Source organism: Sinocyclocheilus rhinocerous, unplaced genomic scaffold (genome assembly GCF_001515625.1).
Source record: "Sinocyclocheilus rhinocerous isolate Xijiao unplaced genomic scaffold, SAMN03320098_v1.1 scaffold382, whole genome shotgun sequence".
Classification (NCBI taxonomy): domain Eukaryota; kingdom Metazoa; phylum Chordata; class Actinopteri; order Cypriniformes; family Cyprinidae; genus Sinocyclocheilus; species Sinocyclocheilus rhinocerous.
Window position 1 is genome coordinate 501,837 of NW_015642829.1, and position 14,716 is coordinate 516,552.

Genomic DNA, 14,716 nt, shown 5'->3' on the forward strand with positions numbered 1-14,716 from the left:
TTTTTTCAATGTATGCTTCAGACACGGGTCACGACGAGGCGTTCCCCCATAGCGACCCCTAGAGGACGCAGTTCGAAGTTCCCCTGAAAGGGAACGTCTCAGGTTACTTATGTGACCATGGTTCCCTGAGTAGGGAACGAGACGCTGCGTCCTCTAGGTTTCTTGCCATGCTGCGGACGCAAGCTTCAGATGAAGAAGTGAATGATGTGTGCTCCCGGCGCTTATTTATACTATAGTCGCACCGGTAGTGACGTCATGGCTGTCGCCGGCCAACGAGTTGGTGTTTTTTCAATGTATGCTTCAGACACGGGTCACGACGAGGCGTTCCCCCATAGCAACCCCTAGAGGACGCAGTGTCTCGTTCCCTACTCAGGGAACCATGGTTACATAAGTAACCTGAGACGTTTTGTTCTCTTCCAGCTCTGCTCCATTTTCTGGGCTGCTCTCTTTAAGGTGTGAGTGTGCTCGTTATACCACGGTTTCGGACTGTTTTCCTTAATCTTCTTTAAGTGTAAAGCAGCAACCATATCTAAATTGCTATAAAAGAGAGAGTCCTTAGTTTCTATAACAACATCGTTTTTCTGAGCTATTGGATTTGCTGAGGAATTGAGACAAGTCAGGAAGATTATTTACAGAGCAGTCTTTTATTATAGAAGTGATGGTTCTACCGTATTTGTAACAAGGAGTTGAGTTTGCAGCTTTAGCAACATGGAGTATACACAAGACTTGATAATGAACCAAGATATCATCACTCTGCTGCAGAATTTCAACACCATTAACATTAATTCCATGTGACAGTATTAAATCTAAAGTATGATTATGACAATGAGTAGGCCCTGAAACATGTTGTGTGACCCCAATAGAGTTCAGAATGTCTATAAATGCTGATCCCAATGCATCTTTTTCATTAGCAACATATTAAAATCACCAACAATTAAGACTTCATCTGCAGCCAGCACTAACTAGAAGAAAATCAGCAAATTCTTTGATAAAGTCTGTATGGTGGCCTGTATACAGTAACCAGTACAAACAAACGTCACCGGAGATTTTTCATTAACAATTATTTCTTTAGATAATGATATGTGAAGCACCATTACTTCAAACGAATTATACTTGAAACCATCGTTCTGAGAAATACTGTCAGGGGAGCATGAAAGGAGGACTCATAAGCACTGAAATACTGAAAATATTACTATAAATTGTAGCAACACCTCCTCCTTTACCTTTTGGACGTGGCTCATGTTTAAATAAAATTTATATAAACATCTTATATTAATATATCTTGATCGTATCGCTTACATGCCATGATTACCCATTTATGTGTATGTAACCATTAGGTTTCTGAACCCTGGTTTAGGTTATGGTTGAATTTTAAACTGCGGTAAATAAAACCTTTTGATCTTCCTTATGGATAGTGCAACAACAAGAACCCTGATGTTTTGAAAGGTGATTGACAGGTAAATCCCTGAGCTTCCCTTTCTCCAGTCCGGCCATGCGACATGCTTTTCTTCCATAAATAGATAGCCTAAATTGCACAGAATGGGTGACACATTCTTTATGGCAAGGAATTTCGATTTTCATAAAGCTGCCAACATCTTCACCGATTATTCAGATAGCACCTTGTCTGCTCATGTAAATGAATGGAGATTTATTCTGTAGTCATCAGAATCCTTTCCATGTGCAAGCAAAAGGTATTCTTCGAAGCAGCTCATTTAAATGAGCCTCCGTTATTGGATGGGAGTTTTATTTTGCAAAGCGTGGTGGGAATCCGTGCTGTAACTTTCCTTTATGACCCCTGACAGCTAACAGAGACGGGGCTGATTGGGTTTCCATTCAGCTAGGCACGTATCTTCTGCATTTCCTGCATGCTCATAAAACTTGTTTTTGGCTTTAATGAATGGCATCCCAAGGTTCTAGAGCTGGATTATCTCATCACACTTTATCTCAGCACTGTTTTGCCATTTACTGATATGTTTGTGGGTTTTTCCCAGTGGTATTTTAGTAATCCTCTTAAATAATGCTTATTGTTCAAAGTGTGTAATGAAACTCTTTGACATTGTATAAACCATGGGATGCATTTGCTGTCTATTGTTTGCATGGATGAATGAATCATGTAGTTCCTGAAGAACATCTAAATGCAAATCAGTCTTTATCGTTAGGATTATGCTCATTTCTTAGATTAATTGTTAGTTGATTCAATCCCTAATGTCAGCATAGCAAGAGAAAGTGATTATGCTGATAAGATTTTTTCTTACTGTTCTACTGTTATCTTTTATTTTTCCGCTATTATTGTGCTCCGTGCGGGAAAGCATTTTTTTATGTATATTTATCAGGTTAAGCGCTGCAATGGTGTCACCCCATTGCTTAAAGGCTGCCGCTGTTGTACATCAGTTACCCTACTAATGAGCGTTGCTACACAAGACAAGCCTTATCACAGATTTATGATGAGAACCTTAAGTATTCCTATGCCACACAACCCCTGCAGTTTACTAATGTTTATTTACCAGTGGTAGCCTGTTAGATTCAGATAGCAACAGATGTGTTGCGCTTGTCAATGTGCTGTTTCTTTTCCTGAACTCCAGACAGCAAAATGCTGACCTTTCTGCAATATTCTGTTGTTTTCTCTTTCAGCTGGGTGCCCATGAAGGATTTTTGATTGTCAGACCAGAATGATGTTGTTGACGCAAAGTTCCGTCTGATATTTACTGAAACGTTACCCATGTGCAATATGTACTCTGAAAGAGAAATCTTATTGAGTAGTAGATTGTCAGAGTGTCCAGAAGAAAAAATCTATTTTGTATGTACAGGTGCATCTCAATAAATTAGAATGTCGTGGAAAAGTTCATTTATTTCAGTAATTCAACCTATAGATGATGTGAAACTCATTGAGGCACATTCTATGTCTTTATTCTGAAAATGAAAAGATGTTTACATATATAACAAAGTACGTAGTTCGGAGAAGGAGGAGGCGGGAACCGGCGAACATTTAAACATAATTTTAATAAACAAATAGAAAAATGAAAATAGCGCGACAGCCCCTCGCAGACGACTGCTGCGTACAAACAGAACCAAAACAACAACATAAAATCCAGGCCTGGTCCTCTCTCGTCCTTCACTGTCGTTACTCCTCCTTTTATCCTTCTGGAGCTCCTCCGTGGGACTCGAGACCGGTGAGTGGTGCAGGTGTCGCTTATTATCATTAACTCCACTGACTTCGCTTCGTTCCCACGGCTCTCTGCCCCGCCCCTCTCGTCACAACATACTTCTAAACTACTGTGTATGTGCCAAGGCTTTCAGTGATGGATATCATATGACTATTGTCATCTAAGCTTGGTTGTTTTTTCCAGTTCTGTATGTTTCTCTTTTGTCTTTGTCACAATCCTTTGTCGTCTCTTGCAGTCCAGCCCCACATTACTAAGCTAAGGAACGTGACGGCTGTGGAGGGCAGTGCTGCTATGATCTCCTGCAAGGCTGAGGGTGAACCTTTGCCTGAAATCTCCTGGAGGAGAGCAAGTGATGGGCACAGCTTTTCAGATGGAGATAAGGTACAATATTATTCTTAGAGTAAATAATGTTTTTTTTTTTAAATATGTTCAAAATTTTTGGCACGGTAAGTTATTTTAAAGTTTTTAAAAGAAATATATTATGCTCACAAAGGCTGCATTTATTTGATAATGTTGTGAAATATTAAAATTTAAATAACTATATTTTAATATGCAGTGGGTATAGAAAAGAATCACCCCCCTTTAAAATTATTACATTTGGTTGCTTTGCAGCCTGAAATGAAGACAGACACAGTTTTTGTTTTACCCAACTGTATTTACTCAGTACAACTTATAACAATCAAGTGAAAGCTATAACATGTCAAAAAAAAAAAAAAAAACAGAATCGCTGAGTTGGAAAAAAGATCACCCCCTCCTAAAAATTACTTGTGAACTCAATCAGATGTAACTAATCACCTTCTCAATGGCACACAAAGCCATTTGCCGTTCAGCTGTGGTCATTTTGATTGATTATGTAGCTAATCACCTTCTCAATGGCACACAAAGCCATTTGCCATTCAGCTGTGGTCATTTTGATTGATTTCAGTCATTGGTAGTGCAACTGAAGCAAACAATCAGCTATGGGTGGAAAGGCACTGTCAAAAGATCTCCGGGATAAAGTTGTGGACAGGAGATGGATAAAAAAAATTCAAATGATTTATCAATGCCTAGAAGCACAATGAAGTATATTATTAAGAAGTGGAAAGTATTTGGTACAACACAGACCCTCCCTGGATCAGGACGTCACTCAAAACTGGATGAAAGAGTCAGGAGGAAACTGGTCAGAGACCAAGAGGCCTACAGCAACTCTGAAGCAGTTGCAGGAATTTATGACAAAGAGTGGACAGGAGATGGATAAAAAAAATTCAAATGATTTATCAATGCCTAGAAGCGGTCAAGAGTATATTATTAAGAAGTGGAAAGTATTTGGTACAACACAGACCCTCCCTGGATCAGGACGTCACTCCAGACTGGATGAAAGAGCCAGAAGAAAACTGGTCAGAGAGACTACCAAGAGGCCTACAACATTAACACCAAAATATATAATACAATATATATACAAGAAGAGTGGGCGAATATTGCAATGTCTAGAGTTAGTAGAGACATATCCCAACAGTATAAAGGGTGTAATCAAAGCAAAGGGTGTTTCAACAAAATACTGACACAATGGGGTGAACCTTTTTCTAACTCAGTGATTGTTTTTTAATTTTTTTCTGGCATGTTGGTGTTATATCTTTCACTTGGATGTTATAAGTTGCGCTGAGTAAATACAGCTGGATAAAATAAAAACTGTGTCTGTCTTCATTTCAGGCTGCAAAGCAACATAAGGTGATTATTTTCTATACATACTGTATTTTAATGTGATGGCAAAGGCAAATTTTCAGCAGCAGTTACTCCAGATCCTTCAGAAATCATTATAATATTCTGATTTCTTAATGTAATCAATGATGAAAACTGAGATGCATCTTTTTCAGAATTATTTAAATAGAAAGTTCAAAAGAACAGTATTTTTTTTTTTTTTACTGACACTAATCTTTTGAATGGAAATCTTTGTCTTCATGTGATCTGTTAATGTGATGATGTAATACGTTTTGGGACAGCAAGCACTTTGCTGTCATGTACATTTCTTTTTTTGAGTGTTATGAACGTATACTGTACTTTTTTTATAGTGTTCCATAAACCATTTCCAAGAGCATGTGTACACTGAAAAGAAATTCAACAATTTTCACTCAGGAATTGCTAGAAAATTTTGGAGATAATTAGGAAAAAACAGCAAGTAACACACTGAATTAAACATGACATTTTGAAGTGGAAAGACTGAAATAGTATTTTTCTTGTAAAATGTACTCCAGTAATCTTTGTTAGCATTTTTTCAATGTATTGTATTTTAACCACCATTTCCTCTCAGTCTCTAAACAGTGTAGCATTTTACCAGCACAATAACTGCCAGATATGTGTGACGTTCGGCCTTTGCTCACGCCCACAATAATAGTCATGGATATAATAGACTAGCACGCAGAGACAGCCCTGAGGCACGCTCAGTCTGTGTACCGGTTAAAGACTGAAGAAGGCTTTCTGTGCTCCAGTAATGCTCTGCATTTCCTACCGGCATATGCTCTGTGTCTGTGCTGAATGCGAATGCGACCAGCAGAATGGCAAATGCAATTGCAGTGGCCAGGCGGGAAAGATGATGGGAACAGAAACTGTCAAAGATCATTAGAATTCAGTGAAAGGCGGGTTGTTAGCATCAACAATAGAGGCAAACGGAGCCTGACTCCAGGGAGGAACTGTGAAAAGACTCCCCATCACAGTTAATCTTGCGAGAGCTGCTCAGATAACGATTAGAATAGCCTGCATGGCTGGGAAATGAAAGAGGATTCATATAAAGGTGTAGGAGAGCAGCGACATTTGCCACCACTCAATATGAACAAAGTGAGTTTGATTTAAGCTGCTCTTTCAGAGGTGTGGGGATGTGGAGGTAAGGTAGGGGAGTTAGTCTGCTACAATTACACAGGGGCCGGGACCGAACCTGTGCTCTGAATTCAAAAGTTGCACACAATTGATCTGGGAGCCTCTTCTCTCCCCTCCGTTTTACTCTGAACGGTTAAAGAGTTCAAAATGGACACCATTCAGTGCTAGGAACTAATTGTTGTGCGGAGAGAGATTTGACATTTGGCGCTTTAGCATGTCTATGGGGGCCAATTAACAGCCTAGAATATGACATGACTCACTTTGGAGGTGTCTACATGCAGAAAAAAACTAATTAAACACTTTGTACATTAAAAAATGCAGCTAAATCCATTGACCAGCAAACCCCAAAAAAGCCCTGGTGGTGCCTAAGACCAGTCCATCCTTGACCAGGTGGTGGGCCTTGTTTTGGTGTTCCCGGTTTAATGCATTGAACCAGCTATGTTCCAAAAACCAGCTTTCCTGTCTTAAAAAAAATTGTTCACTTAAAAATAACTTACTTTCTTCCATGGAACACAAAAGGTAGATTTCTAAAGAACATCCTGGAGCACTCATTTCAATATTATAAAAGTGAGAGGTCAAATGACAAAAAGCACCATTAAACTAAAAGATCGTCACACTATATTCCAAGTCTTCTGAAGCAGTTTGATGGATTACTGTGACGATGAGACCAAGATTTAATTTATTCACTGAAAATCTTAACATCGAGCCATTCCTCCATGGTGTTTTCATAATGAAATGGTGACTTTATTAAAAAAGTAGTGTCTATTCATAAAATAATCATTCATTTGAATCACGTCTTTTCAATCAATTGGTCTGAATCGTTTGTTCACAAATCAAACAGATCCAGTCCTTGAGTTCAAGCCCCATGACTCATTGACCTAGTGTTGGTGAATACTGACTTACATTTTTCTGTTTCTCACACAACGCTATTGTATGGCTTCAAAGGACTTGAAATACAATGCACAAATCATATGGGCTGCTTATATGATACTTTTATGATGCTTTTCCATCTTTTTGAAGCTTGAAAGCCTTTCATTGTAATTGCATGGAAAGTCAGAGTTCAGAATATCTTCTTTTGTGTTCCACAGAAGAAAGTAAGTCATTTGGGTTTGGAACGACATGAGGGCGAGTAAATAATGACAGAATTTTCATTTTTGGGGGGTGAATTATCCCTTTAAGCTGGTGTGACCTGTTTCTTTCAACAGAGAGCGTCTGGGAAATCGGTCTGGCTGCTGTGATGCATGTGTCAGCAGGAGCGTGGAGATTAGTGACTGACTGAGGGCAATTTTGATCAGCTCGGATGATGAGCGGGGTGTGGAGACAGGAAGACGGGCCTCAAAACTGTCATCATGCACTGCCTCTCGTTAACCACACTACTGCTCACGCTCACTAATCAAAACTGACACTGACACACATCCCTCTACTGCTTATCATGCAGTGAATGTTTCAGAGGGCAATGGGAAAAACTGAAGAGTTGATTTACATCAGAGCAGTGTTGTGGTCTACGAAACAAAGGTCTGTGTGATGTCTCCTCAACTTGTTTGCTTGATGGTTAAAGAGCAGGTCATATGGTATTTTAAAGTGTCCTAATATTGTGTTGGAGTCCCCTACAACAGGTTTAAATGCATCTAAGGTCAGAAAACATTGTCATTTTCTCAGAATATACATTTAATATTAGAATCATTTTTCAATGATTTCGAAACGACTCGTTCGAAGCAGTTCTGAGCTTAAGGTCTGTAAACTCCTCCCTTCCATAAGCCTACTCTGCTCTGATTGGTCAGCTGGCCAAGTCTGTTGTGATTGGTCTTTCCGTATACAATGCATGTCCGCAACTAAATGCTCATTACCATAATAATTTTTTTGCTCCGGAGGGTTACTTGTAAACAAGGATGCTATAAGGTTACAAAAATGGCATCGATATTACCTTATCATTTCTCCATCTCAAGCTCTACTTCTTCAGGACGTTTCTTAGTGGTAAGTTTAAACTTTGTATGTGGTACTTTACGTGATGTGACAGCAGTTTTATTGCATTCATTATTATTATTATTTACTTATTTGAGGTGCATGCATGTGTTAGAATGCCCAGTGAGGCTGAAAACAGTGTCTTCTCGACATGATGTAAACACACTAACTAGCGGAAGTGTTTGTGGGCGGGTCAGAGTGTTTGTATTTTTCGGGCAGGCGGGGATTATGCAAATGTGTTACCTCGTGACGTATATAGGAAACAGGCAGAAGATTCAAAAATATAACGACTCGTTAAGGCGGTTCAGTCGACTCTTTCTTTTGAGAGACAATATCTCTATTTATCATGCACTTTTTTGATTAACAACTTTGCCAACTGTTTACATTGAAGGATAGCTACGTTACAAACTGCAAAAAATATATTTTTTGAAAACCCATATGTATGTATGTATGTATCTATGTACACTGATCAAAATTATAAACGCAACACTTTTGTTTTTGCCCCCATTTTTCATAAGCTGAACTCAAAGATCTAAGACTGTCTGTCTGTTTGTCTGTCTGTCTAAGAAAAAAGTCTCTTATGTTCACCAAGGCTGCATTTATTTGATTAAAAAGACAGTAAAAACAGTAATATTGTGAAAAAATATTTTTTAAAAATACATTTATAAATATATTGAAAATAGAAAACAGTTCAAGCTGAATTTTCAGCATCATTACTCCAGTCTTCAGTGTCACATGATCCTTCAGAAATCATTGTAATATGCTGAATTGGTTCTCAAGAAACATTTCTTATTATTATCAATAGTTGTGCTGCTTAATACTTCGAAAATATCAATGCATTATTTTCAGGATTCTTTGATAAATACAATGCATTTATTTAATAGAAATATTTTATAACATTATAAATGTCTTCACTGTCACTTTTGATCAACACATCCTTGCTGAATATTTCTTTCTTTCTTTCTTTCTTTCAAAAAAAAAATCAGTAACCATCTTGGATTGATTTTCTCATAACATCCCTTAATCGGGTCTTATAGCTTTATGTTCTTTATTTTGAAGGAGTAATGGGATCAGGATATGACGCAGTCCTAACATATGAGTCCCTGTGGAAGAACTACGTTTGAGTTTAACCTGTTAAGAAATATCGCTGTTGAACATTTGTACTCCCAAAGCCATGTTCGCAAGTCAGACAACAGTGTGGGGGAATTTAGAAATGGTTCTGTACTTATTTACCAATGTGAAATGTGAGGGAAAAGCAGATGAAACACTTGAGGTGTGTTAAAAGCCTTTCTGCACCCTTCCTTCAAATCCTCTAAAAACTGGTCTGGTTTGGATCTGTCGTCAGGAGTCCAGCCTTAATCCCCACATCTTGCTATTACACAATTTATATTTAATCCTACAACCTTGACTCTCTGATTATCGGGTTTATCTGTTTTTCAAATACGTGAAGCATGTGATGTTTTTTTTTTTCAGAGTCCAGATGGCCGTGTGGAGGTGCGAGGCCGTTATGGTGAATCCATGCTGACTATTGTTGGAGTCAAGCTATCTGACTGGGGACGTTTTGACTGTGAGGCTCTCAGCAGGATCGGTGGACATCAGAAGAGCATGTTCCTGGATATTGAGCGTGAGTGGTCTAAATGTTACTGGAAATTGAATTAAATTGGCCACACCTTGCAGTAAACTTAATTGGGATTAGAATTTGAGCAACAGGAAGAGGACATTAAGGAATTGCATTTCATAAATACTCATTAAGTTGAACTAATTAAGCCTATTTATTCACTGAGAGGTTTGTTTGTTTGTTTGTTTGTTTAATTTATTTTTTATTTTTATTTTTTTAGAATTAGAACTGTTTTTCTGAACAACGTTCAATACTGTCAAAACAGATTTTAATACACTACCATAATATGTCCAGCACATTCTTTTCAGATAATTTTATAATTATAAATATGATGTTCTTTGTCATTTTGAAGAAATTGTACCTTGACAAAAGGTTTGTTGCTGAAAAGTTGGTTATTGTGAGTGTGAAGTTATACCCTTCCTTACATAGTCTTCCCTAACTTGCACCTCCATAAGGTGTGCATTTGCTTTAATGCTTCTTAATATGTAATAATTATTGACATCTATTTATTGACTTTTGGCTCGATTTTCGAATTTCTGTTTTTTGTTTTTTGTTGTTTTTTTTCTGGGAAATTAAATGTTCCACTATTGTCTATAAAAAAAAATTGCAATATTAATTCATTCATTCTGAAAATGAATTGTATAATAAAAAACATTTGCAACAAATTTTGTTTAATTTTAATTCTACTTCCTAAAATTCAAACTACAGTTCTGTATCCTTAGAACCAGTGGCAGCAGCAGAGTAGATATATCTCATTATGAGGTGCAGTGGAACAGACCATCTAGCAGGGTTGCTAATATACCCATTCATTCAGTCTCAATCCGTCACCGATGTGACACTGTGGGCTGCATCAATCTTTTTAATGGAAAAAATGGGTGTGATTGTGTGTGTGCTGATTCTGTGTGTCTATGTACTGTATGTATGTGTCTGCCGGTGTGTGTACTGTATGTGGGTGTAAGACTGAGAAATCACATATAATGCAGCATTTCCCAATACCACAGTACTCTCTATCTCACACCCTCTGCCTCATTGCGTCTCTCTAACATCCTGCCAAATTAAATCTTCCACCACCCACTGCATTGTGGGGGAAGAGGGGTTTTGAGTTTATGCGGGTTGCTTTGAAAAATTAGAGGCAACCTGTGAGAAGTGGCCATGCTTCAGATTCCGTTTGATTACAAGCTCAATTTACCCATGTGAAAGAGAACTCCATGATAAAGTGTATGTGGAAGCTCTTACCTGCATGGTACATGCTAGAATTTCATTTAGACTTTGGGCAGCTAATCTTGAATGGGTTTTTGATGGATGACTGTTAGAAGAGCTTGGCGTGCCATTACTGAGCACTCCTTTACCGTTCTTTCACAGATGCACCAAAGTTCCAAACCAGCCACACTATATTTTTCTCATGGGAAGGGAACCCGGTCAACATCAGCTGTGATGTTATGTCTAACCCTCTAGCCACAATGCTGTGGAGACGGGAAAAGTTGACCATCCCCAGTGAGGGTGCTGGAAACATGCGTGTACACAGTGCCCCCGGCAGATCGCTCCTTGAGGTACAGTAACCCAGCCACTGCTGTTTCCAGTTTTTAACATATTGGATTTTTTGTGTTTGCTCAACTAGATAAGAGAGCCAGGAGAGTTAGATATTAATGACATCCAGGCCTCAACTCATTGGTGGCATTCAAGTAGTTACAGAAGGGGTCATTTTAAATAAAAATGACTAAAATTTTAAAATTATTTATGTATTTATAATTGAAAATATTGTTCTAAACAAAATTCAATAATGTTGTAACATGAATTTGATATTAATTTTATTACAATTTTGCTTCAATTTTGACTTCAATACACCATCATAAGATATTCACCACATTGTTTTCAGTTAACTTAATAAATATAAATATTATGAAAAATATAGATATTAATTACAGTTTTAGTAATTGTATTTTTTTATTTTAGTTATTTTTTTAATTCCATTTAATTTACTTAAAATATATTTTATACAAATGAATGTGCTATCAATGCTGCCATCAGATTTGTTTAAAAAGCTTTTTAAAAAATCAGAATAAATGATACTGAAAAGATACCATTTAGATACAATTAATTATTACAGAAGTAAATAATATTGTATAAAAATATAAATTAATAAAACTATACGACTAACTAACTATACGTATTACAGAACCATTTTGTACAGTATGTTACGGAGAGCTGATCATTATAATTTTAACCTTTTTTTCTTGAGCACTTGTTTTGTGTTTTTGTACGATAAACAGTTTTGGTGCTGTGTTGGGTTGGCACTATTCTAATGCAAAATCTGTGAAAGTCTTTTGCTAAAACATATAGGTGTAATGAGGTAGTTAGGAGATGTGGAAAAGTAATTACTGTCTGCAGAGCAGGGTCATTATCGATAACTAAAGCTAAAAACAAAACTAAAACCATTACATTACATACAACTAATAAAATATATACAAATAAAACTTGAACTTATTCAATTTCAGCCAGTTTTCTTTAGTTTAAAGTATTCATTTTCCTTTATATAAATATAATATATAAAATATAAAAATAAACCTTATTTCAGAATATTAACAAAAACTATAATGGTATATCAATGATATGAAAATAACACTGGGCTTATTTGTATTATTTGTAGTGGTACAAGCAGATTTGCCCTTTTTTTGTAAACTCTTCTGTACTAGACAACACTTTGTTTCTCTGGAAATGTGTCCTCGGCAGTTGTGTTTACTAAGCAAGATTAGTGTCAAATGAACACATGAACAACATAACAACAATAACTGACATTAGATGTGTAAAAAACTAGCACGTGAAACAAGAAAAATGTATGTAAGTTCACGCTATTACAACTATGGTCCTCAGGTTACCCCGATGTCAGACAGAGATTTTGGCCGTTACAACTGTACAGCCAGAAACAACATTGGGATGCGCTTTCAGGAGTTCATCCTAGCACAGGCAGGTGAGTGTTTACCACAGGTTCAGCTAATCCACATGATTAATGTGTCTGTCAGTATATACCAGGGCTGTCCAAACTCGGTCCTGGAGGGCTGGTGTCCTGCAGAGTCTAGCTCCAACTTGCCTCAACACACCTGACTGGACGTTTCTATGCCTAGTAAGAGCTTGATTAGCTGGTTCAGGTGTGTTTAATTAGGGTTGGAGCTAAACTCTTCAGGACACCGGCCCTCCAGGACCGAGTTTGGACAGCCCTGGTATATACAGTGGGTATAGAAAAGAATCACCCACGTTTAAAATAATCACATTTTGTTGCATTGCAGCCTGAAATGAAGACGGGCGCAGTTATTGTTTTATCCAGCTGTATTTACTCAGTGGAACTTATAACATCCAAGTGAAAGATATAACACCATCATGCCAGAAAAATAAATAAAAAAACAGAATCACTGAGTTGGAAAAAGGGTCACCCCCTCCTAAAAATGAGGGGGGATGGTCTAACAATACTGCTGATAAGATAATAATAATAATACTATGAATTCTACTACTGATAACAATATAAAACTCACTAAAGATTAATGAGTTGCTGACCGCCAGCCAATGAGATTGCCGTTTACACATTAGTTCCGCCCACTACCGGAGAAACCAGCAGTATCTTATTGTTGTTCTTAAAAGCTGAAGAATTCCAAATGAACTCCGTTATTTTGACAGGAAACTACAACAAAGAATATCGTTTACATGTGGTGCATCAATTCTGCATGATATGTAAGACTCCCGCGCTCTCTCTCTCTTTCTTTGTGTGTGTGTGAGAGAAAATGCTCTCAGCAAAGCGACAGCAAGTCGTGCGTCTTCACACTAGTTTACAGTACATCAAATATAGGTATGCTGTGCATCCATTGAGATGAATTGAAAAATAGCACAGATCGCTTGACTGAGAGTTAAACTCTGAAGCGCTCAGTCAGAGTGTTCGGCGAGTGAAAATATATAGTATCTGCTAAACTTATACTTAGCCTCCAACTTAGTAAAATCTAAGAATTTATTAGCTGATGGCTAATGTTAGACATCATTTAGTCGCCCAGAGTGAAGATTTCGTCGCAAATGCAAGTGATTTGCTCGCATTGTAGAGAGTTGCATATGGGTGGTAAAGCATTGTCAAAAGATCTCCAGGATAAATTTGTCGACAGGCACAAGTCAGGAGATGGATACAAAAAATATTTCAAAGGCTTTATCAATGCCTAGTTGCACAGTGAAGTCTATTATTAAGAAGTGGAAGGTATTTGGTACAACACACACCTTCCCTGGATCAGGACGTCGCTCCAAACTGGATGAAAGAGCCAGAAGGAATCTGGTCAGAGAGGCTACCAAGAGGCCTACAGAAACTCTGAAGTAGTTGCAGGAATTTATGACAAAGAGTGGTCATTGTTGTAAGGGAAACAGGTCAATTTAGCTCAAAGGGAATCATTTAAGATTTTAAAGGGAATTTGGACAGAATCACTGTTTTACGGCTGATCACTGAGACGGCCAGCAATTCATTGAACGAGCCGTATGACATCAATTCTGCAATGGATATTTATATCCTAAATATAAACACTATTTACTAGCACAGTAACAAGATCGGCAGTTTAAGACATTAACTTGTAAGCACAAAACACAAGATACTTCTCTTTTCAATATAAATAAGGCTTTATTGGATGAATCTAAGACATATAAACTAATCTAACACATAAACACACGCATTCACACAAGTTGCAGAAAGACAGAAAGTGAGGAAATAATTAGTTTAAGACAATGAAAATGTGAAATCTCAAGTTTACAGCAATATGTGCAATTGCATAGATCTGAACAACCATCAATCACTTAATTAACCCTCGCATTGAGTTCCTCAATGAGGTTAAAATTTATATTAAATGCACCAGTCCAGCTAGGATCTGGAGGTACTTGCGTTCCTGTGTGCGGGGTTCCCTTCCTTGTCTGGTTGCCGAAAGGGGTTTCCCGCGGTCGCTGATTGGCTGGAAGTTCAGTCTTGGGGAAGCCAGTGGTTGGGCGTTGGCTGACGACGCGGAGTGGTGGTTGAAGTTGAAGTTTTAGACGGCACTCGAGGTCGGACTCGGAGACACGGCGTTAGGCAAAACTTAACTCGGAACACGAAACTCTCAACGGAAAA

General features: G+C 37.8%; 1 protein-coding gene across 1 annotated transcript in view; it reads left to right on the plus strand.

Moving 5' to 3' along the window:
* The window catches only part of LOC107756756 (neural cell adhesion molecule 2-like), a 201,674-nt gene that overhangs the window by 156,287 nt on the left and 30,671 nt on the right, over positions 1-14,716 (plus strand). Inside the window, exons 8-11 of the mRNA XM_016573972.1 lie at positions 3,400-3,545; positions 9,450-9,600; positions 10,957-11,144; positions 12,466-12,562. Coding sequence (XP_016429458.1) covers positions 3,400-3,545; positions 9,450-9,600; positions 10,957-11,144; positions 12,466-12,562 — 582 coding nt within the window. The remainder of the gene's footprint in view (positions 1-3,399; positions 3,546-9,449; positions 9,601-10,956; positions 11,145-12,465; positions 12,563-14,716) is intronic.